The 25,444-nt window shown below is 44.1% G+C and overlaps 1 protein-coding gene across 2 annotated transcripts in view; it reads right to left on the reverse strand.

Annotated features, from left to right (window-relative positions):
• Window positions 1-25,444, reverse strand: part of WASL (WASP like actin nucleation promoting factor) — a 321,008-nt gene that overhangs the window by 57,444 nt on the left and 238,120 nt on the right. For both annotated transcript variants that reach the window (XM_085654202.1, XM_085654200.1), the window contains exons 6-7: window positions 18,386-18,557; window positions 17,037-17,079 (exon numbers count right to left, since the gene is read on the reverse strand). In XM_085654202.1, coding sequence (XP_085510328.1) covers window positions 17,037-17,079; window positions 18,386-18,557 — 215 coding nt within the window. The remainder of the gene's footprint in view (window positions 1-17,036; window positions 17,080-18,385; window positions 18,558-25,444) is intronic.

The raw sequence follows: 25,444 nt of genomic DNA on the forward strand, positions 1-25,444 counted from the left end.
GCTACCTAGTTAGGAGCGCAATGTACTGGACACCCCCTGTGAGAAAGTGCCTCTTTCTGCATGGCCTCCCCAATTTTTGTGGATAGATTCATGCTGCTCTTTTGTTTTTTCAGTTCTGTGCACTGTGGTACTGCTGTCCAGTCAACTGTGTATGTGTTCTGGCCCCTAAAACATGTTAAAATTGGCTAATCCGCAAATAGCATATTTAAATCTCCAGTAAATCATAGTGTAAAAATCTGCATTTATTGCAAGGACACTCAAACATTTTCAACTCATTCTGGACCCTATTTATGCATTTTAATTTTTACTTTGGTGCAGTTACCCTGCTGAACAGGAGTAACAAGCCAGTGCTGCCCCTTTATTCATGGTTAAATTGGCTAACCCCTAATTGACATATTTAACATGCCTACGTGTCCCAACAATATGGTGTAGGGAATACACACAGAACCTGGAATTTTAATGCCACCTATAGACTGCAGTACCTATGGTGCCATTCAATGGGTTGGCCTGTAAAACATGGCTTCAGGCCTACACTGTGAGCCTGACTGCAGCAGCCTAAACACCTGCTGTCAAATCTGTCAATAAAAACGTAAGTGCACCTTGTCACACACAAGGCCGGGTGCCTGATAGTTAAAAGTGGAACATGTGCGAAATCAAAGTTGGCATGTTATTGCAGTGACTAGTCCCAACAACTATTTTCTCTGGGAGGGCTGTGGCTGGGCCCTACGAAGTGTAGAAAGAACAGATTATACATTTGAATCTGAAATTTTTGACAGGAATCAACTGAAACAGTAATTTAACAATTAGTTTCATATTAACTAAAAGTCCAATTCATTGGTGAAGTTGAAGTTTTATTATACATTTAGGAAACATACCTTTTAGAAAGTCAACATTTTCTTACTAAAAGTTTCCGGAGGTTAATTTACATTAGCCTACTAGCAGCTGCCGAGCAAGTGCTTGACCTAAATGAAGTGTTACAATTGCTCCAAGAGCACAACAATGGCTTAGGCTTGGCAAAAGGATGGATAGGGTATGTAATTACTATCAGACCAGCAAAGACAGCTGGTGTGAACCCAGGGACTTCATTAACTTGAAAGGGACAGTGGTGAGGCTTTTCCATTCATAATTTAGTTTAAGCGACTTGAAGAAAGGAATTCTAAGTCCCCCGAGGCCCACCTTAGACAGGCTTGCTTCAAACCTAGCTACTACCAGAACTGGTTTGGAGTGGACTGCTCATTTCCATGCCCAAACCTGTAGGTGGACACAGGGGCTCTGCACAAGGGAGAAAGGGCTTCCCCATCTTAGATTTTAGGAGTGAGGGGCACTGTAGAATTGTTGTCAGTAGAGAATGAGTAGGGTTGCCCTTGAAGCTTTTACCCCATTGGTTAGGCAAGAGACAGGCGTCACCACCATCTACCCGCTAGTGCCAATCGAAACCCAAGGAACCCTCCTCAGAATATTTTGTCGACTCGCGGAAGAGCACAAGTGACTAGACATTATTTGCTGTAACCGAAGGAGTCCCGAAGAAATTAACCTGCTTCCTCTTTTACACAGGACAAAGGTAGTGGACTACAAGGGTAAGTCGGCGACACAACAATCTGAAAGAGGCTTTTTTTCCCTCAAGTGACCATATGACCAGGACCAACTGGACCTAGCTCCCCCGGAACCCTGCTCCTGAAAAGTTGGGGCTTTGTCATGTCAGGGGGACACTGCCACAAAGGTCTCCAATTTTGATGCCCGTTCCATGGATATTGCTTCAGGCTTGTCTCTATGGAGGATTTTGAACTTCTTAAATGACGAAGGTAAACATTTTCACTAGGACAAACCAGCCTACTGTATCCATTCGGTGTTCCATTGCATTGACCTGAAATCGTGCCTAGGTCTCTGGCTACTGCTTTCTCAGACTACCATTTTGTGTAAGTGCTTTTTGACACTATTTTTGCTTAAAACTTTTTAAAAATCATTTCTGGTTCCCTTTAATGAAATGTTGTTTTGCAATAATCCTGTTTATTACAATTTAATTTATTTTTCTATTTTTGGGGGGAATTTTTATTGTTTGGCGTTTTTCCATTGTTATAGTTTTGGTACTGCATAAATACTTTACACATTGTCCTAAGTTAAGCTGTCTGCTCTGCGCCATTGCTAACAGGGGTTTAAACTCAGGTTGATTTAGTGACTTTGGGGTTAGTGTCAATTATTCGTTGAGGTGGGCAACTGTCCACCCCAAATAATAATCCACTCTCTGACACATACTATATGGTGTAAGAAAATGCACCAATGGCATAGAAAGTTAAATGTCACCCGTGGACTGCAGCACATATTCTGCCACTCTAGGGATTGCAAGGAAAACAAGCCGGACTCCTGCAGCTTTTAAACCTGTAGGCACACCGGTCAAAATAAACCTTTTGAGAGGAGTGAATCTTGGTGTTTGGCCTGACAACAATCTGTCTATGAGCCATCAGATCACAAAGGTTGAATCCACCCATTTATGGAATTCTACTATGGCTTAGGAAACTCCTTGCTGTCTTCCTTTCTCAGCCTAAAGAACACTGATTCAGGCCTTGATTATTGTCAGGCTGAACTATGGGAATATTCTTTACCTAGGCATCACGAAAGTCTTGCTCAAACGGCTTTAGACAGTGCAAAATGCCGCTCCAAGACTTTTACTTCACCCCCCTAAATTTGCGTCTACGGCCAGCGTTCTCCATGATCTTCAATGGCTGTCAATGTATTAATTTAAGGAGTTTTATATAGCGCTGACAAGACTCTGGAGTACCGGAGCGCTTTACAGGCCGAGATATAGACCATGTTACGAAGGCCATGTAATGAAGGCCATGATTGAAGAGCAAAAATTACAATATACATGTTCATTATGGGTCAGGCAACAGCATTTTGTAGGGGAGGTTTGGGGGCTGGGGAGGCCAAGATATTAAGTAAAAACGTTCAGAGGAGAGATTAGGTGTTGATTTCTGAAAGGTTGAAGTGTTGGTTGAGGAGAAGATCTTTTATCTGTCTTTTGATGCCCAGATAGGAGGGGATCATCAGTATGTGCAAAGGGAGGGAGCTCCAGATGTTTGGTGCATTGCCTGAGAAGGAGGGCATGAGGGCATTTTGTTCGTGTTTTTTTGGTGGGATGAGGAGCAGAGTGTTAGTGCTTCTTAGGTTTCTTGACTGGCTAGTTTCAGAGAGTTTGGAGGCAAGGTAAGCAGATTTCCTGGTGTAGAGGACTTGGTGAGTGAGGCAGGCCATTTTGAAAGAGCAGCAGGCTTCGATCGGGAGCCATTTCAGATTTTTTAGGGAGGTGGAGATTTAATCATAGCTTTTTGCTCCAGTGGCCATTCTTGCTGCTGCATTAAGTGTGGCTCTTAGGGGGACTGGGTGCAATTTCACAGAGCCAGTGAGGGTGGCATTGCCGTAGTCCAGTCTAGACAGTAACACTGCTTGCGTGGCATTTTTTTTTACCATGGGTGGGGGGGGAGGAAGGGTTTGATTTTGTGTAGGAGTTTTAGATTGTAAAATGCACTCTTAGCTGTAAACTTTGTGTTGGTTTATATTCAGTATTGGGTCAAGGGTGATCCCTAAGGAGTTGACAGATTTGGAAAGTGTCAATGGAGTTTATCCACTCTTGGACCTTGCAGGTGAGATCATTGTTGGATAGGAGTTTGGATTTCCGTCTTGTCCTTGTTCAGTTGCGGGTGGCTGAGAGAGTCAGTGCTGGACTTTTATTAGAGTGGAGTGTAGTCATCGAACGTCTTCTAGAGGGTATTTCTAGGCAGATCTGGGTGTGGTCTGCCTAGAGGTGATTAAGAGTATGTTAGCTTGTTCGAGAATGGCCATGATAGGTTCCATGTATACATTGAAAAGTGTAGGAGAGAGGACTGAGTCTTGGGGTAAACCCCTCGTAATGGTCGACGTGTCTGCGGTCGAGTTGTTGATTTTTATTAGCTGGGAGTGGTTATGGAGATAGGAGGTGAACCATTTCAGGACCAGGACATCTATTTCGATCAGATTTTGGAGTGATTCTAGAAGCAGTTAGTGATGGACAGTGTCGAAGACCGGTGATAGGTCTAGGAGGAGTAGTCAGCATCTGTCAAAAGTCCAGTAACTTGTGAATGTAATAAGTTATGTTCAGTCGGGCTGTTTCCGTGGTACATCCTTTCCTAAAACCTGATTGGAGTGAGTCGAGAAGATTATTGGTGTCAATGTGTTGGATGAGTTGGAAAAAAACACATTTTTCAAGTATATTGGCTAGGAAAGGAAGGTTGGAGATGGACCTGACGTTTTTAGGTTTTCTGGGTCTGCACCTGGTTTCTTCAGCATGGGAGTAACTTGTCGTAGTTTGAGGGAGTCAGGTATTGCTTAGAGCAGTTTATTATTTTGGTCCACATGGGGGTTTCGGCGTGGTTGAAGCTTTTAGTAAAAAAGGCCAGAAGAGGGACTCTGAGGTGAGAGGAGGGCTCAGTATTTACAATTATCTTTGAGATTACATTATCCGAAAGTGCGTTAAGTGACCTCCATGTCTTTTGTGTTGCGGGGGGTCTCAGCCTTTTTTCACATTCGGAGCACTCAAGGTGAGAGGCCGCCCTTGGTGAGTTCTGAGACGGCAGCAATGTGTAGTGTTCCTCCCTTCTGAGGAGAGGGTTACTAAAGGATTGCAGTGTGTGACGTCCAAGGAAAGTTCGATGTTCGAGAATTTCTTTGGACAAATTTGGATAGGTTGTCACAATGTTCTTTGTAGATTTAGTTTTACTGGTTTCGAGGTTTGGTGTTTAGTGATAGTGATCAGTTCTTAGGGGAGTTTGTTTTAGCTTTATCTAGCGCTTTGTGGCAGAAAGTGGCTTTTTCTTTGACGATGTGGTTTTTATATTTTCTGCGTTCAACTCTGAGCTGTTGAAGGAGGGAGGCGGAGGGTTCTGAACTCCAGAGCCTTTCTGGGGCTTTCAGTTTTCTTCTTTCTAAGTTAAGGTCTTTGTTGAACCAAGACCTTGAAGGAGTGTCTCCGATTTGTTTCAGTTTTTGCGGGCTTGTTGGTTTAGGAAGGATGACATTGTTGAGTTATAGTGGTAAGTAAGGTCGTCTGTAGAGAGGTTGTCTGTTGGCCGCGGTAGTAGGGATATCATTCTTTCTTCTAGGGCCCCCAGGGTAATCTGATTTTTGCTGCAGGACCACTGCATGTTTTTCTGAGTATGCATAGGGGGAGCTTCCGTTTGGATGATGTGAAAGAGCATTAAGTGGTGGTCCAATCAGTCGACTGGAATGATGCTGTAGATATTTATCGCTTTCTTATGTGCTATGATGGCATCTAGGGTTGTGCCTCTGGTATGAATTTGTCTTTTACAGTGCTGGATCACATTTTTGCTGAGAAGGATATCATTTAAGGATAGTACGAGAGCATAGTTTTCAACATTCCAGTGAAGGTTGAAGTTGTTTAGGAATCGTTTGCTGTCATTTGAGCATTCGCTGTGTAAAACAGTCTCTTTGAAGTAGCGAAACAGTTTTGCTTATAACAAAGGGAGAGAATGTAACCCACACTCTTCCATACTCCAACTGAATTATCTATTTCATGAGTAGTTGCTGAGTAAGGGTCCAGAGGAACTGAAGGAGATACTGATATCATCTGTGTCATGAATTGGAACAGGCATGTGGCCCTACTTTCTGTGCCACCAACCCATTTTGGCATTACAAGGGGCTACAGGCACTTGCATGGCCCCTTCTGTAACATAAATCGCGCTGGTGCACTAACAGTGCTGCGTGATTCTGGCGTGCTTCTAAGGTGCATTCTCTACACCATGTTAAACCCACACCATATTACGAATGTGGACACAGAGGCAAAGAGACTGCCAACAGTGACACTGACCATGCGCCACACAGAGGTATTGCAGTCACTGAACCCCATGAGGGCGACCCTTGCAGGTGGGAAATGGGGATCAAAGGACCCCCAGATATCACCTCGAAGGCAGGTGCAGTCACTCAAGGTTTAAAAGTGATCCTAACTACTGACCTTAGTGACTTACTCCACTGCTAAAGTATAGCTTCACTGGAGGCAGGTATGAGAGCTCTAAGAAGGTGGAAGCGTGTTAGAGCCACTCTGCCCAGGCCTATTGACATCACTCAGGATCCTGACCTGCCTGATGTGATATCACCACCCTGTGGATCTGGACAGCCGGGAAAGCAGTGCCCAGTTACTGCAAAGGGTAGGGATGAGAACAGAGAATGCAGCTCATGATTTCCTCCCCCAGTCACGGCCAACAGACAGGAGCTGGAAATGGGCCGAGCTGTGTCAGAGGCTACACAGACGTGCCAGGCCCACCATAGAGGAGGTAAGGGGCCAGTGTTGGCCTTTGATTGGTTTGAAGCAACCAAGGGGTGGGAGCTCATGTGGCAAGCCAACAGCCAGCCGAATGCTGATCCTGCATCCTCCTGCCCCCACCTCCTTACCAGTAAACAAGTCTAAAGTTATCGGCCAGTGATCTGCAGGTGTAGGGTTCAGTGGTATACACAGGAAGACTGCCTGGCAGGTGCTTGAAAGGGGGAGCTCCCCTGTATTGTAGCCTGCCGATGTGCAATGGTGACGATGGGTCTTGGGCTAGCCATGCCCTGGAGTGGGAGCCAATGGCTGTGGCAGTGTTGGTCCTCAGAGGGGTGGACTGTCTTCATCACTCCACCCCTTGTACTGCCAAGTTCAAATTTCTGGAGTAGCATACTCGGGTCACCACCCAGTCAATGCACGAAATGTCCAGATGTAGTCCATGAACCTACAAGACCAGAAACTAATGAAATGAACAGTTTTCCAACATATTAAGTGACATGAGACTAAAGTTTTACTACTTCAAAAAACCTACTTGCTGGGCACCCACTAGGTTAGCCTGAACTGATATAGATTTACACAAACATTCCACAATGACTTTACATAAAGCTTGTGTGGGACATCAATCCTTCCACAGATGCCATTCTCTCTAGAAGTCACTAGGACAGACAATGACAGTCTGTGGTGATACATAGTACTGACCGGCCTCTTTAAGACTGTGGAACCTTGTGGAGGATAACCTACAGACACTAAAGTCCCCATTGGAGGTCAAGCAATATCCTATACTACAAGGAATTTACAGGCAAAGGAGCAGAAAATAGAGTCCTTAGAAGCAACCATTTATAATTTGGGACATAAGCTAAGGTGTGCATGTGATGAAAGTACGCTCTGCCAATTTGAGGTCAAGCAATGCCTAGGGCAGCAGCTACTTAACATGGCCAAGTTTGCTTGAGGTGCGGCTCAATAATGGTTGTATGATGCCCTTGTTCTGGCTTGCCAACTAACATAGGTACAATTACTAACACAGACTCCCCAGGATGCTTTGACAACTGATCCACTTGTAATTGCCAATTCTTCTGCCTTCAATTATAAGTGATTGTACAGTCAGCTTTAACTCCCTCTTGCCAAATCAGAGAACCCATTATAGGTCACTTGCCATTAGGTTGCTGGTCTAAGGCACATCACATAGCATTTAACCTCCCCTTGACGGTCCAAGAGATACAGGAAAACCGGGTGGCATGCCACTTGAGTAAGGCTGGGCCTAGTGCACTCTAGATCCAAGTGGAGTAGCAAAAGCTCCGCAAACTCTGCCGGCGGAGCTGACTTTGACACCTGCTCTTAGAACGGAGTACCGTACTGGCCCTAACAGTCTTCCCTCAGAACTATCCTTTATACTCACTCCTCACTTGCTGGATTCTATGAAGAAGTACTTTATACAGCTATATGACCTATTAGGCCCTAAGATCACTTTTATACTGAAGCACAACAAAGCTCTTAAAAGCTGTACCTCATACTGGCCCACTGGGCTTATCAACGTTGAAACTAAAATAAAGTCCTTCATAATAGACTCATTAAGGTGATCAGCTCCTTAACTATAATGGTCAAACTAGCTTTATGCCAGAAAGGAGTTCTCTGCACTGTCTTAGTCGATTCCAGGTGGTCTTGTTATTGGCTCACAATCATCAACAAGTCCTAATGGACTTTGAGAACGCATTTGATTCTGTTTCAGCTCCTGGAGTAAATTAATGTTGTCTTTCTCTTACTCAGATATGTTAAGGTCCTGCGTACTAACTCGTGGGCATGAATGATTGTAAACAAAGTGACCTACCCTTCCTTTCCGAATGAGCAAGGTACACTACAATGCTGACTGCAGACCTCTTTGCCCTGGACATCGATCCTCTAGCAGAGTGGTTCTGACAGGATGTGCAATTCTACGGCTTTCCTTGGCCAAATGCTAAAGAGGATTGAGTCAACGTATTTGCGGACAACATGCTCCTCTTTGAAAAGCAACCAGAACCTACACTGAAAAGGTTAATACACATGCTTCAAATATATGCAGATCCATCAAACCTTCAAGTGAAGTGGAACAAATCCACATATGTCCTCATTTCCTGCACGCACACACAAGATCCCCTAACAACTCCATACTGGGGCAGGTGGAGGATCACTATAAATACTTGGGAATGCACTTAGCCAGGGATAAAAAAGAAGAGCTTGGAAGGTAATACTATTCCCCTGTTTCAACAAGTGCTGCAGGGAATGGACGTATGGCATACACTGCCTTCGATAATGGGCTGAGGAGCGCTATTTAAAATGATCTCACTGCCATAATTCTTGTATGTCTTCCAAAACTTGGCATTTACTATCCCCTGCATTCTCTTTGGAGCTTGCAACTTGAATACTTGATTTCAGATGGGCTGGAGGCTGCCAAGGATTGCTTTTAACAAAAGCACGCAATCACTGTATGAGGGAAGCTGGAATGACATTCATCTGTATTGGGCCTCGCGAACACTCCTGATTAACAATTGGTTTTTCGAGGCCTGGGGAGATCCCAGTATCTGGCTTGAACTACAATTAACGGAGAAACTAGGACTTTTGCACCTCCTATACAACTTTACTTGCCCCACACGCTGCCCGTAATCACAATGGCCCTGATAATATGCAGGCATTGTGCCATTAGATGGATTCAAGTGGAGGGGGATCACCGCAGCTGAAACCACATTATGGCAGGGTAAACGACTGAGGGAAGCGACAGCCTCACCTGGATTTTGATATTGAGACATGCTAGGCATATCCAAGTTGAGGGATGTGTGGGAGGGTGGCCACATTGAGGCATCGGAACAGTTGACAGCAGAATACTCGCTGCAAAGTTTTTTACCAATATTTGAAATGTGGTATGCACTTGAGACTCACAAACATCAGTTATCCACAGAAACTGAAATTAACCTGTTCGTGCCTAAAATCCAGATACACACAAAGGGGAGAAAGAGGACCTCTCGACTTTATAGATCTCTCATAATGAATACTCCTAACCTTCCTGAAAACCTCAGTGATAAGTGGGAGTAAGATGTGGTAGCCTTGGAGAAGGCAGAATGGAAAGAGGCCAGAATGGCCACCTGTACATTGGCTATATTGTCCCATGTAATTCAAGTAAAACACTTTCATGGAATCTATTATACTTCCAAAAGGTTGTGGGAGATGGGAAGTCATCGAGACCACAGCAGCCTCTGCTTTTTTTTGTTGAGTTTGCATATGGGATTGGGAGATTAGTCTTCCTTTTCTATTCGATTTAATATCAAAAGTATGTTCACTCCAGGGTGGCTTCCACAACTTTGACCGAGCAGTAGAACATAAGCAAGTCTTGACCTTGCTCTCTGAATCAAGGCCTGAATACCAATATTGAGCCCTCACTCTGGACTTTTGTAGGTTTTTCTCCCCCAACAGCCATTTGTATTGGAGATTAACTACTCTCGGTGTTTCTTGAACAGAACTAGTTAGGCACCTCTTAACAGTTTCCCATCAGTGACAATGAGGTCACTCTTGACTTGCGAAAAAAAGCCTTTTTGTTTTGAGAGATCTATTTTTCCAAGGCCACCCATGCTTCACTTTTTCACAACCTGCTTAATAGCACATCACCACACTTGCTGCTGTCCCATTCAGTTTGCTTAAGGGCTTTAATAGTCATAGCTAACACTATAGCTTAAGAAACCTCATCAATATCAAACTTTACTACAAGTAACCTGGAAAGAAAATCATAACACCAGGTAGGTATTCCACCTTGTAACTATACCCTTAGAAATATAAAATCCTCAAAGCACTTTCAGGAGTGTTTTTTCAGTACCCTCGAACTTGAAACACAAACATTGGGGCTTGCTGTCATTGTGAACTACAAAAGGAATTCCTCACAAAACAATGTAAATAGTTCTATTGAACAAACAGATGCCACAACATCTCTAACCATCAGAGAATAATTAGCTTCTGGGTCCTAAGGCGAAAGCTACTATTTTTTCTTTGCCATTGAAAATATGGAAGTGTGAGACACTCACTCCTTTATACTAGTGTCAGGCATAAGAATCACATTAAGGAATGCCAAACTTTTTGAAAATAGGAGCTTCATAAATCTCTTCCTTAATTTTGATGAATGCCTGTGTAAAATTTCTCCTCCCAAGCAAACCGCATAACGTTTTTAAATGTAACCTCAGACATCCTGTATTGATGGAAAAGATCTTGACACACTTACAGCAATTTTCCTCTAAACCTAGAAACTGCTGTAGTTCATCCTTATTTTATTACAAAGCCGCTTTTTACTACCTCTACAAGGTTGTGTTAAGGGCTGATTTAGCCCATGGATGTAAAGTGCCCTAAGTGGATGGCAGATTGCATACAAATTTGACATTGACTCCTACTTAGAGCTAACCGTGCAAATTTGTAACAGGGGTAGCACTGTATTTTCCACAGTATGATGACGGAATACATCAGAACCATGCATTAAAATAAAGCCTTGTAAATATAAGACACTGGCAAGGCCTTCATACACTCTGGCAGTTGAAGCCAGTCGTAAAGGTATTCTGCAAAACCAAAAATGCACCCTACTGGAATGACAATGGATTATTCCACCCTTAAATCGGGGTGTAACTCAACCTGGTAGCATGCGAGGCAATGATCCTAAAGCAACTAGAATTACCTAACCAGGTTGAAGTAGCTTATTATATTGGTTAGGGGATGACTGTCTACCCATATTTTTGAGAAGAGGTCTCTCAAATAAACACACAATCTGAAACCTAAATCATCAGAGTCAATTGCATTTCGTTGCTGAGCAGGATATTTCCTTACAGCCCCTTGCTGAGTAGAAAATATGAGGCACGACAAATTCACAGCAGCTCCCACCTTCAAAGTTGCTTTAACAGGACGGAAAGCAAGGACAGAGGGGCTGTGTGGCAAGGAGATCCTGTTAGGGAATAGCAACGTCCCCATGCAAGGAAACATACAAGGATGTCTGTAGGAAAAAAAAAAAAAAAAATAGAAGTTGCCGCACAGAAGATGTAGTCCTTTTTAGGTCTCGTGAGCCAAAGGCTCGAAGAGACATGTTATATCTGGGCTTTTTCAAAGTGCTGCCGTGGCCTAAAGCTACAGTGCACGTGAACATGCACGCGCGCAGCGCCATGTGTCTTTCCTCTGTAGCGATCGTAATCACGATCACTTTCACTTTCGCGGGCTCCTTTGTTGCTGTCATTCCCCCCTCCCTTCTCGTTACTCACTGCCCCTTAGTCTGCGCTTAGATGTATAACCCCAACCAGCAAGCCTCGCCCGTGTGCTTGCATAACCATATTTTTTTATTATTTCATTTCGCGGCCGTGCGGCATTACTTTTACAGCCGCGCGGCCAATGCTTGTAATGTTGCTGGAATATGTTCGGTTTTGAACAGTGTCACTGGGTGTGCAGCTTTTGAGATTCCTCTCAGTACAGTTTGTCTCTGCTCTGTTGTCTCATTTCCGTGCCGAAGAATGGAGATGAATAACTAATTTTGCTGCAGAGAGTTGCCTGCTCGGAATCACAATTCCTCCTGACTTTCTTGCTCCGAGCCCTTAGTTGAAACAATGCCGCGCGCTCTGTCAGACTAAGGAATATTTCTTGCTGGTGAGCCAGCCCACTCCCCACCCCCACCTTTCGCACCTTACCTGAAGCAGCCACCCTACTGCCATTTGCTACCTTCTAGCAGCAGGTAGTAGTAAGCGGCAAACTTATAGTCTTGCTTTCAAGGTTTGACATGGGAGGCATTACAGCCAGATACTTGCTGCAAAACATCATAAACAGGGTGCTGTTTCTTTCAGAGATCCTATTAAAAACTGAAACAATTACACTTATCTCTCGACAGGCCGGGGAGAGCATTTGTTTCTTTGGCCCCTTGCCCGCCGTGTATTTTTTATCACTAGACGGATGCTTCTCCGGCTCTCTAAAACAACCTTCGTCCGTTGCCCCACCCCTGCCCCCGCATGTTTCAAGTGCCCTCTAAGCAAGCGAGACGACATGGCCGCCGTCTCGTCGAGAAAATAAGCAGGTTCGATGTTTTGTCTCCGAACGGCACCCCGGAGGAGCAGACCACGCTGCCCCAGTCAGCCCACTCCCCGCCCCCACCTTTCGCACCTTACCTGAAGCAGCCACGCCAATGCCATTTGCTACCTTATAGCAGCAGGTAGCAGTAAGCGGCAGTGTTAAACTCACAGGAAACCTGCACAAAAGGACCTAATAATTCCAGGGTATTTCGATTATTTTATAGGGGAAGGTTAACTGTGACACCCAAATGCTCATGGGGTGGGAGGGGTTGGTATTCGATGGAATCTTTTGCTCCAAACCTGTTTTCTCCCCGCGTAATTAACAAGAACTTGTAATGGGGCACTTATGGGGGGACCACAACTTCTTCGTAGCTAACAGGCTCTCTGGATTATTTCTCTGCTTCCATTTAAAGCACTGCTCACCACCAAACATTGCAGAGTCCAGGTTTGGCACCTTCTACACACCTCTAGTACCACTTCACAGCCCTTCTCACCCAGGGTCTCGAGAATCATGAAGGCAGGAGCAGGAACACTTGCCCTTCACATAGATCCTGACCTGAGCAACAAAAATGAACCTGCTCAGAAGTTTGCGATATCGGGGCTCAAAGGTGTGTGATGTCACTTCTGTTACCTCGGGTATTTTGATAATCGATGTCCATGGCACTAAGTTCTCCCTGGGCCATCTAGTGAATCATGTAATGTGTTTTTCTGACATCTTTCCACTGTCATTCCCATTTATTGAACATACATTGTCTCCTCAGATCTGCATGAAATTGCAAACTATTTTGCATTACATATTTGGAGAATAACTTGAAATTAAGTGACACTTTGCAGAACTTCATGTGAAATTGGAACACGATGGAACCTCGCATTCAAAAATCACACGAGGTACTGTCAAGGTTCTATTTGAACCAGTTCTCAGCGGGAAAAAATTGCAAAAATCTCCAGTCGTGAAATTCTGTGTAATGCGAATTGAATTTCATAATTTTCACGAGTGTAATGAAAATGTGAAATGTGCCTTTGCTCTTTCTAAAAGTCCCTCAAAACCCACCTCCTCCAATTCAAAGTCCTTCATCGCCTCTGCTCCTCAAGGCCTCAGTGCCACTCAGAAAATGTATGTCACTAAGCACACTGACAGTAATGACACGTCCTCTAGTACTGTCTCACTGTCTTCTCCACTGCCGAGTTCCTGGTATTTATCACCAATAATTAGAAAAACTCAATAAGTTATTTTAATATAATTAGTGTACTGCCTTCAATTTTGAGATGCTCAACAAATGCGCATGTACAAAAAAAACCACTCCAAAATACTACTTTTAAACCACCTGCTTTAAACAGCGACTAGCATCTATTAGCAGTCCGCAGCAGTTGCAATTGCTGCTGCTTGTCACCTCTCCAGCCTGATTCACAACCCTTGTGATTAATAAATCAACGAAGGTTTTTATTGGCTATCAAAGTCACAAAGGTCAGTCTGCAGAGAGGAGAGAAAACAATGTGTGCGAAACAAAACTATCTCCTTTGCACCAGCTTGACACCTTTGCTTCACCAGCTCTCCTAATCCTCTCTAAATTCACTATTCACGCACAGTTTACTATTCCAGTGCAAAAGTCTGCATGGTGGGCACACAGTGTCTGCAAAGTACACGAGTTCACTGAAACTTCTCAGCATTGCTCTCAACCAGTCACACTTGTAATGAGGAACTTCTGACATGGAAATGCTGGTCCCGGTTAGATTTTATATTCAAATGCTCTAACCTGCCTAATCATGGCACTGAGATAGTTCACTAAACCAGGCGCCTGCTGCTGAGTTTAGCGTGCAGCATACATGTCAAAGCTCGGACCTTGGAAGGACAAATGTTGCTTTTCCCCCTTGCAAGGCAATTAAAATGAGGGGAAGGAACGATTAGAGCTCTGTGGAGGACAAACACTTTTCTTTGTGAAAGCACACAACTTCTGTCCAGTTGAAACATGTACTGTTGGGTCCCAACATGTGGGCAGACACAACGCCCCTCTCTAAGTGATTCTCACATAATTATCTAGCGATATCTGTAAAGCCTACGGCTCAGAGTTTTATTGCTAGTCTTTTGGCTTTGCCAAGGCTTGTTTTGTCTCATTACTTTAGGTTGCTACCGTTCCCTGACCTAGGTGACTTCATGTCAGAGTATTTCTAGTGCAACGCTTGTGAGTTCGTCTGTGGTGTATAGTTCCAGATCGAGGCTTTAAAACAATGAAAACACTTTGTTTCTTTTATACCGGTCTCCTCTATGGAAGCAGTGTTTCCCTATCATCCAGTCTCTTTTGCTCTTCGGTGCAGTAAACCTGTTTTGTTGTCTGTTTCCTGACCCAATGTGTCGCAATTGTGAGGTCCAAGTACCCCCTGTACCAATGTTTCCTTGCCTCACGAGAGCTGTTCTTGAGGTCATCTTACCCGTATGCCACCTGTTACCTCCAATAAACAAGCATTGGCGTAGCCAATAGGTCTTGCTTTTGGGGCCCTATAAGTATTTAGTTATGCAGCACAATATGCTTGGTGCAACAACATCAACTGTTGCATGGCTAAACACTTATAAGGTCCCAAAGGCGAGACCTATTGGCTATGCCAATGCTTGTTCAGTAGTGACTGGAGAAAAACTTCAAACAGCGCTAAAGTGAGCTCAATAGGGTTGGCAGGCAATCTGTGTAAAGAGTGCAGTGCCGCCAACATTCATCAAGTGTTGAGATAAAGACCATTGTCACTTAGCAGCGATAAGACTGTGCCCCCAAAGGAAAGTGGCAGGTCTGGAGGAGAGCGGCACAGTCTGCTCAAGGGCACTCCAATGGTACCAGAAGAGGAATCTGCATAGGTGGTACGAAAAGATAAAGACAGGTAACTGGCAGAACAGTAGCACTCATGCCAAACACCTCCTGGGCTAGGCAGGTGGCAATCCTAGATGGTGCAGAGAAGGTCTAGTTGAAAGATTCCAGCAACAAGATTAATCAAGACGGGAAATGAACCAAATCAAAAACAGTGAAAAAGGAGCTGCAGGTGCATCAAATAAAGTAGTGCGTTTCATCACTGAACAAATAGGAGCCTCTATTTACACGCAATACTTTGAGACTGGAACATCAGCAAGAAGAGTGGCGATTTAACAGCTGTCCCCTGAACAGCACCAGACAATTGTGACCAGTGTAGTAACAATGACTCCAAGGCAAGGAAAGCCAAAATTCATTTCTTTCTTCACATTGGAGGTCACGTTTCACAATCTCCAACTATCATCTCAACTTTCCAGTACTGAATACTATATGAGGGAATATAAACTTTGCTATGTAGGGCACATGAGCATTTAAGTTTAAAGAGGGCAAGGGAAGTACCAAGTGTGGGGAACCAAGAGAGAAGGATGAGAAGATCGAGGACTATAACAATGCACACAAACTCACTTACATTTCCACTGCATCCATTTGTATTACATTACTATAAACGGATGTTAAACAGGTAGTGAATAATAAATAGTGTAAGGCCACAGTTTGGCAACAGATGTTTGTGTGTGTGTGGGGGGGGGGAAGGTTGGACAACACAGAATTCTTAATTTTACATTTGGTGAAATTGTTCAAAGATCCATTCTCTGGCTTATCTAAGGTACCATCATAGAACCTTTAGGAAATCAAATAAATCCTTTAAAAATAGCACATGGAAAAACAGAAGTGTTGCAATGTTGGAGGACACGACTTATGTGTAATTTGACTTACTATACATAGCAAAACTGACAAGCATCACCCTGTTTATTTTGAATACATTTTTGCTTTAGCAAATTCCTCCAGTTATGAAAGTTCACATGCAAGATAAACATGATTGAGCTTTTCCATCTCTGGATGATTATACATTGAGTTCTGCTTTATGCTTGGCACTCAGGCAGCACTTTAAGGATCACACCACCACTCCACTGATGCGCTGCTCTTTCTCTTGTCCCATTCGGTTTATGGTCTTATCCTAAACGAAACTCATCTTTTGTGTTGTAATGAATTCTCATCATACGGAACGGCTGGTTAAAATTAGGTTTTTTACTATTGTAGAAACACAATATTAAAAACCATGAGGGAAAAGCGTAGCACAGGACTAGCTCAGCTGTGGTCGCACAGCCAGAAACTGTCGTCCGACCACCGCATCATAACATTCCACCCACAATAACCCATTAAGAACGTTCCTGCCATAGGATGATAACATCACCCTACAACATTTTGCATCTTAGCTTATGGAATTCTATTTTTCAGTTTTCTTTCTATATTTTCGTTCTTTTATATACAATCACACGTTCTTCTCTCATCCACTTATTTGGCTTCACAATCCATGCCTTCGTAGTGTATTTATACAGCGCAGTGAACTGCTGCTGGCTGTTCAGTCTGTTGGAATCCAATAACAATAGTGGATACCTGTACAGAATATTTGTTCACAAGTCATTTTTTTACAACAGTCTCTTAGTACTTTAAGCATGAATGACCAGAGAAGGCAGCACTTAATGTATCAATAAGAAGTTTCAAGCTCACCACAGACGGGGTACAGGGACTTGCCATTAAACAGAAACTAAAAAACAGTAATGACTTATTTTTAGCTGCATTAAAAGTTGTAACATTTGAGAGAGTGAAACAGCATTACTGATTATACGCCTAAACATTACACACTAACAAAAAAAAAATACTTACATCAAACCCTGTGTTCGGATCCCAACCAACGTGCCCAATATGTCTAAAACAAACCAGAATGAAATTGGAAATATCAGATAATGAGCACCATCAAAGGTGAAAAAACAACAAGTGATAGAGACGTTGCAACAAAGAAAACAAGCATTTGCAATGCAAAAGGTCTCACATTTGCGAGAGTTTAAGCTACTGGCATTGTAAATGACAATGCCTTTTATTTATCTGTTTTGCTAATTAACACATGAATAAAAGGCATTGTCATTTACAATGCTAATAGCTCAAACTCTTGTAAACGCGAGACATATTCAAAGAAGCGGCCACCATTGTCCCGGGCTGCTTGGAAAGTGAAAACGCGCTGAAAATTGCAGGAAAAAGGCAAACAAGGAGATGATGAACGGTGTGCTGAAACCTTTCACTCACTCACCCCCAGTCACAGATCTCTGATGAATCTATCATTGTTCTTTAGCTCACTTCGCCAACCCAGTTCAGACACAGCTATATGCAAATCAGTCTTGACCCTGTGCCTCATGGGAACAGTCCAGCCCGAACTGCTAAGCCATGTCTTCCCTGGACCGGAAACAAGCATCCTGGGACCGGTTTCGGGCTAACAGCCCTCATCAGCCAGGCTAGCTTGAACCCAGTGGCAAAGTGAGCAAGGGACCCACGTCTGGGAGTACCCTGCCAACTTAGGACGGACAAAGCAAACACAAGGAGATGATGGACGGAGCGCTGAGACTTTTCAGAATTTTGCAGGAAAGCATGTCCTGCCTGCAGTGGGAGGAACTCATTAAAGAAAATAGTGCTTACAGACTAAAAAAAAGACATACAGTGTAACGACCGAAGTAAAAGGGCTAGTCCTCTTGGGAGGTTACAACCCGAAGACAAGGCGGTACTAAGGAGGGACTAACCAGCCTAATAACAATTCAGATGCCAGCATTTACCAAGAACAATGACACAAGCCAATGACAAATATGGGCGGGAATTCTATTTCATACTCCAATACAGCATGCCGCAGAGCAGGGCTTGTGCTGCCCAGGCTCAACCTAAAAAGTTTAGACGAGAGCAAACACTGACTCAAGGGCTACCTCATTAATTACCCTATTCAATGATCAAAATCAAAACATGATTCGCTCAACTGTCTCCAAAACTGACACTATGACAATACATGAACTCAGTCCAGTGGTAACTTATACAGTTTGGTGGTGGCACATGACATTTGGGCGAGAGAGAGAGATACTTGCTTAATAAGTTTACTCCCCTTTCATTTGGTGACTTCTGCATTTATCTGTAAGCTGTAACAAAATAATTCAAAACACAGGTACATCTAAACCTGCCTCGAAGAAGGGACTTACTGGAAATTACTTGGTGTTCCAATGTCTGCTTTTGTTATCCTTTTTTTCTTCTGTTTCCCTCGTTTCTTCTCTCGGTTGTTATATGGAGTGTTATTGACTTGTGCGGGTGAACTATAGTATCTGTTCATTTCTGGATTTCGGATGTCAACAGTTGCCATTGGCAGACTTGGCCCTGTTAGGGAAGGTAAAAAAAGGGACACACAATTTGATTTCAGCGGAGAAATACATAATTCCACATGTAGTTCAATTTGAAAGAAAAAGAGCATCAGAAGCCAGTTGTAAAAAAAACATCGGTCAACATTCTTTAATTTGCCAAACATATGTTTGACAATTTAAAAGCTTCCTGGCCTTCTAAGATACTTGTGAATTAGTGGGGCCTGACAATAGTCGGTAGAGCCCAGTCCCTAGTGCCACTTTTGAAAAACACTTTCCGGCTGCTTCCTAGTTTGCTTGAGAGGACCCTGCCCTGCTGTTGCAACAGAAGATCCTCCCGTGCCCAGGAGTTCCAGGCACCGCCCTCTCCTGGTCCAATCCGATCTTCAGTTCTTGTGGCAGAAGAGGAAGCAGCGGAAAGGCATACAGGAGTCCTCAGCTCCAACTCTAGGTGGAAAGCGTCTCAGAGAGAGTAATCTGGGAAACTCCAGCATTCAAAGGGCTAACAGTGTGCATTCTCGGCTGAGGCAAAAAGATTGACTTACTTTTCTCCCCATTTGCAGAAGATACCTTGCGCCACCTCCAGTTGCAAATGCCATTTGTGATCCGCTCGGCATTGGCAGTTGAGTATGTATGTTCTGAGTTTTAGAGATCCCGCCAGGTGGTGCACCACCAAGAAAATCCATTGGTGTTCGGGCCAGTCACTTCCAGAGGCATAGCGCCTCGTGAAACAGGGTCCACGACTCCAGCACTGCAGTACCACATGGCGGTAGTGATGTTCTTGAGCACTCTCAATAACCTGCATTTGATGTATGGCAGGAAGGCTTTCAATGCCAAATGGATGGTCCGCAAGTCCTGGGGGTTGGTGTGGAGCAGGGTTTCCGCTAGAGACCAGATGCCTCTTATCTCCACCTCTCTCAGACAGCCTCCCAGCCTAGAAGTGTTGCATCAGTCACCACTGTTCGCTCTTCTTCGAGTAAAGAGAGGGCTCTAGTGCTGACCCATTATCGGGCCAGAAGCCACCACAGTAGGTAGTTTGCAGTCCCCTTCAACATCTGGACATGGTTGGAGAGATACCCCCAATGTTGTGTCCACAAGGACTTCAGATAACACGGCAGGGCCCATATATGCCACCTGGCATGCTCGACCAGCAGGAGGCCATTAATCCTAGCTGCCTCAGTAATCCTCATGGAGATCCAGGAGAGATACTGAAACATCAGGATCATAGCCCTCTGCTCGTAGGAGGTGGAGGGAGAGAGGCAGGAAGGCACAAAATTGCACCATGTCCAGGATAACTCTGATGAAAGGAAGTGTCTTCAAAGGAGTGAGGTGTGACTTTGCCACAGTGATAGTGAACGTCAAAGATGTAACGAGAATTGTTATGGTCTGAGGAAAGTGAAAACTGCCTTCAGCAGCCAGTCTTCCAGGTAGGGGGAAGGCTGGAGTTCCCGAAATCCGAAAATGCGCTGCAACCACCATATCTTTTGCGAGCACCCGAGGTGCACTCATGAGGCCAAAGGGGAGAACCATGAACTGAAAGTGAATCCCCCCTGCCGTTAACTGCAGGAAGTGCCTGTTGGCCTTCAGGACGGGAATGTAGAAACTAGAGTCCTGCAGGTCCAACGGTACCCACCCAGTCCCAAGGGTACACAAGACATAGGCTAGAGGGAGTATCTTGAATTTGTCCTTCCGCAGGAAGATCTAAGATAGGATGAAGGCCTCTGTCATTCAGCACAAGGAAGTAGCAGGAGTAACACCCAGCTCCTACTTCCGAGATCTAGATGCTCTCTATGGCCCCTTTGGCCAAAAGGACCTTCACTTCCTCTGGCTAGAGGAACAGACAGCTACTGTGAGGGAGGTGGGAGGTGCAGCAGTGTGAAAAGAAAGGGAAGGGCATAACCCCACTGGACAACTTGCAAGACCCACTTATTTAAAGTGATGGCTTGCAACCCTGGAAGAAAATGTTAAATACTGCCTCCGACAGGAGGCTCCTGAAAGCGCACACTAAACAGTTTTGCGTCTGCAGCAGCAGGTAGAGAGGGGATTGAGCTGCTGACTGCTGCTGTTGTCCACAGAGTCTGTGGGTACTGCATCCAAGAAAAGGCTTTGGGTACTGCTGGTTTGGTTGCATTGAAAAATTGCAGAACTCCCATCAAAGCCACAGAGAGGGACAATTGAACAGTTGGAGCAGACATGCCCAAGTAGCATGCTGTGGTCCTCCTGTCTTTCTGGAACTCGAGGGCAGAATCTGCTTTCTTGCCAAAGAGGCAAGAACCATCAAAGGGTATGTCCACTAGGGAATATTTGACATCTTTGGCAAAGCCTGTAGAGCTCATTCAGGCGTGTCTCCTAAGTGTCAAACTGGTGCCAATTGATCCACCAAGAAAGTCAGTAGTATCCAACCCACAGCCAATTGTGAATTTTGCAGTATCGAAGCCATCTTCAATGCCTTGAATAAATCTGTGGCGCAAGTCTTCCAAAGCACATACCTAGGAGACAGATTCCCAAAGGCCCTAATGCCAGGCTAGTGGAAGAGAACAAGGTTTGCCAAAAGTTTCAAAGAGCTTGGACTCTATCTGAACGGGTGATAGGAAAGCTCCTGGGCTTTACACTGCTCATGGATGCTTGAACCAACGCGCTTTCTGGAGTTGGATGCCGAGTTAGGAAAGCTGGGTCACCGGGGCAGGCGAGTAGCATCTCGCTATCTGCCTAGTTAACGACGGTTTAGAACATGGCTTTACCCATGTCGGTTGAAGGGTGTCTATGATAGCCTCATTAAAAGGTAGCAGGAGCTCAGTAGTAGTTTTTCCATGTTGAAGGACTTTGGCAAGAAAATTAGTTTTCGCCTCCATAGTGGGCAACTAGAGGTCAAGAATCTCAGCTGCCGTTCACATCACCACTGCAAAGAAGACGCTTTCTTCAGTAGCTGGCCCAGGTGGAGAGGGAAGACCAGTGGCTGGAGAATTATCCAGTTCACTGGCATCTTGTAATCATCATACCAGTTGTCTTCAGTATATGGTTGAGCCAATTCGTTCCCTTCATCATAACGGTCGTTAATGGAATTTGAGCCAAAAAGATTGTGGAAGAGCTGTGCCCTCCCTTGAAGCAAAATCAAGGTATCAGTGCTCCATAGGTTGCTGGATGGCTGCAGTCCAGTGGGATCAGTACCCGGCCTCAGTCGAAGTGTCGTCAGTTCTGAGTCAGAGAGCACTATTGGTTGTGCACCTACATATGGCATCGCTCAATGGCCTTGCGTAGATTGTGGCACTAAACTGTTATCAATACCAAAGCCAGTGTGGGGCTCTTAACAGGCCCAGAGGTTCCAGCAGGTGCCAAGTAAGGACCAGTCAACAGAGTTCCACTTGAAAATCCCTGCAGTTCCTTGGGGACCAGAATCATGCCAGCGGGGTCTGTCAACATGCTGCAGAGACGCAGCATGGCTTTGCGGAACTCGTGGTTTTGCTGCTGTGTCGCTAAGGGACCCAAAAACTTGGGTTGCCCTAGAAAGAGTGAGAATCTGCTCTGAAAGAGATTAAGGGCCTGATTTAGATCTTGGCGGACAGGTTACTAAGTCGCAACAGGGACGGATTTGGCGCATGAATGGTACCCTGGAGGTACACACTCTCCTCCTTTAAAAATCAGGAGCCAGAGGTATGACCCGTTTTTGCATGCGCAAACGGGGCTGCGACCCATTTGCGCATGCAAAAACCCTACAGGGCCATATACAAACGCTATTTAGCGAGTCACAATGTATTTGCAACTCACTAAATAGCGTTTGCGACTCGTAATTCGGAACGGGCGTTTCAAGGGCGTCCCTTCCCAATTGTGACTCTGAGCCCAATGTATGAATGTTTTGCGACCGTAATTGTGGTTGCAAAACAGTCACAATTTACCACCTACTTCAAGTAGGTGGTAATGCAGTCGCAAATGGGAATGGGTCCCCAGGGGATCCCTTCCGCCTTGCAAACGCATGCGAAAATATTTTTTAAGGGCAGGCAGTGGTCCCAGGGACCACTGCCTGCCCTTAAAAAAAATGAAACAAAAACATTTCATTTATTTCTTTTTAAATGCATCACGGTTTCCTTTAAGGAAAACGGGCTGCATTTTTTTTTCAAAAGCTACTTTATTTAAAAGCAGTCCCAGACATGGTGGTCTGCTGAGCCCAGCAGGCCACCATCCCTAGGAGGGCCAGCCATTCTCAATGGGGTCGCAAAATGAGGGTGCTTCATGAATAATTGATGAGCCTCGCATTATGCGACCCCATTGGGAATCGCGAACAGTGCACTCTATACTGTTATACATTTGGAATTGCAAATCGCAAATTGTGACTCGCTATTTTTCGCAATTTGCGAGTTGCAATTCCAAATGGTCGTACATCTGGCCCTAAATCCCCTTCCATTACTTACTCCTCAGAAACTTTGAGGAAAGGTTGCACTTCAGGAGAAACACATTTCTCTTTAGGCCATCCTTCCATCAAATATTTATTGACCAGCTGCCACACTGCATCCTCATTTGTCTCTTTTTTTTTTCCACACCTCCTCCGACCACCCCGTAAAACTCTGCACTTACAAAGTCCTTAACTGTTGCAACCATCTCCATTTCATTTTGTTCCATACTTCCATCATTCAGACAAGGTAGTCTGGTTAGACAATCTGCTGTAATTATATATTTGCCTGGTACATACTCCACACTAAAATTGTATTCTTGTAACTTAGACGCTAGTCTAGCTATATGTGCAGAAGCATTCCACCCCACTCCCGGTGCTCGAATCCCCACCAATGCCTTATGGTCCGTTCTCAGAATGAACCTGCTTCCCCACAAATAGTTACGGAAGTGTTTAACGGCCCACACACATGCCAACAGTTCTTTCTCAATTACTGCCTCTCTTCTCTCCGTTTCATTTAATGTCCTGGATGCAAAAGCCTTACACCACTCATCTTTTCCCATCCTTTGTCCTAACACTCCTCCAATACCATACAAACTGGCGTCAACAGTAACAATGCAAACTTTAAGATAAAATGGTTTAAGTGTAGGTGCATTTGCAATCTCTTTTTTGATCAGCTGGAAAGTATTCTGTTGTCTCCAAGTCCATACAAATTCAGCTTTGTTCCTTGTCAGCTCTCTAAGAGATTCTATTTTGGTGGCAAACATTTGTATGAAATCGCTGTAATAATTGCACAGCCCTGCAAATGACAACAATTTTTCCTTATTATCAGGGGCAGATGCGCTAATAATCGCATCCACCAAGGATATTTTAGGAACCACCCCATTACCCGACAAAGTGTGCTCCAGATACTCAACAGAATCACAGAAGAACCTATACTTCTCTCCTTTGAGTTTAAAACCATGACACTCCAAACATTTGCACACTTCCACCACATGCTCCATGTAGTCTTTCTAATTTTTTGAAAAAAATCAGAATGGCATCTTGACAACATTTTACCAATTTGTCCACATCCTTAAAAATAGGAAACGTTCGCTCTCTGAAACACAGATGCAGCAGAGGCAAGGCCAAATGGCATCCGAATGAACTTGAATAAACCTTGAGGGGTAGAAAATGCATTGAAGTGTCTTGATTCCTCCATTAGCTCAATCTGGTGGTATGCAGAACGGAGGTAAAATGTGGAAAACATATTGGCCCCTTTCCCGCATACACACCACCTTGTTGATATTTGGCAGTGTATGACAATCCACCACCAGATCAGCATTAAGAGCTCTCAAGTCCACACATAACCGGAGGCTCATGTCAATCTTGTGGGACAAAACAATAGGGGACACCCACTCTGATCACTCTACTTCTTCAATTATTCCCTGCCTGACCAAACCATCCAACATAACTTTCAATTCCTCTCTAACATTCACTGACACACCTTGAAGCTTCTGTTTAAAATGAACTACATTCACCTTCACTTTGATGCTGTGACTAAAATCTACCAATTTATCCAATGTCTCAACGAAAACTCTAGGGAACTGTTGGATTACACTATCTGTATTCTTGCCATCCGAAATTATCAAAACTAGATCTTTACTTCTCGGGTTGAGAATAATCCCAGCTTGCATTGGTCTTTCCAATCCAACACATTGACACCTTTAGTAGCCACATTTAACTTTATTTGAGCTGCCCTGCCATTAATCTCAATTCCACTTCCTCATACCGCATGATATCTATTCTGGAACAATCACAGCTTTCAGGAATAATGTTCGACTCCTTTAGGGAGTCCAAACACACACTGTCTCCCACACATTGCACCCAATAATCTCTTGTAACTATAGTTTAATTGTAGTCTAATTCTAGCATATAACATCTACAACAGCATGTATATATAACACACCTCTTGATAAATCTGCAAAAAACCTATGTAGGCCATGGCAAAACTAACTAAGGTTCGGAAGCCAATTCAGTGCAGGTCCATGCTGGGGGAAGAAGTTAAAACGGGGGAAAATAAAATACATTATCCTTTTTAGCTCCAGTAGTAATGTTTGCTCTTCGTTACAGCAAAAACCTCTGAGCCGAATTACACCAAACATGGTATGAAAGTAGACCTTAGCTCACAGGACTGTATTTGCTCTTTTTGGTTTGATGTTATCAGTTCAGTAATTCTTAAGAAATCTCCATTGTGTCAGACGGGCATCGAAAAGTTACAATTCAGAGATTTCAACAGATAAAATGGTGTTTTCGATTTTCCCTCAACGTTTGATGAATCTGCACCAAACTTAGCAAATGCTTAGCATACAAAGACGTCTCTTTGCATTTTTAACTTTCTGCAGATTCAATAAGCTGGGGCATGGATGTCGATTCACTAGAATGTCAATGGTAGTGGAAGTGATATCACACACCCTATGACCATAATGAAATCACAGCAAGTTACATCATATGACTTTTGAGCCTGCATCTTCCAAGGAAGT

The sequence above is a fragment of the Triturus cristatus genome, chromosome 4_1 (assembly GCF_964204655.1).
Source record: "Triturus cristatus chromosome 4_1, aTriCri1.1, whole genome shotgun sequence".
NCBI classification, from domain to species: domain Eukaryota; kingdom Metazoa; phylum Chordata; class Amphibia; order Caudata; family Salamandridae; genus Triturus; species Triturus cristatus.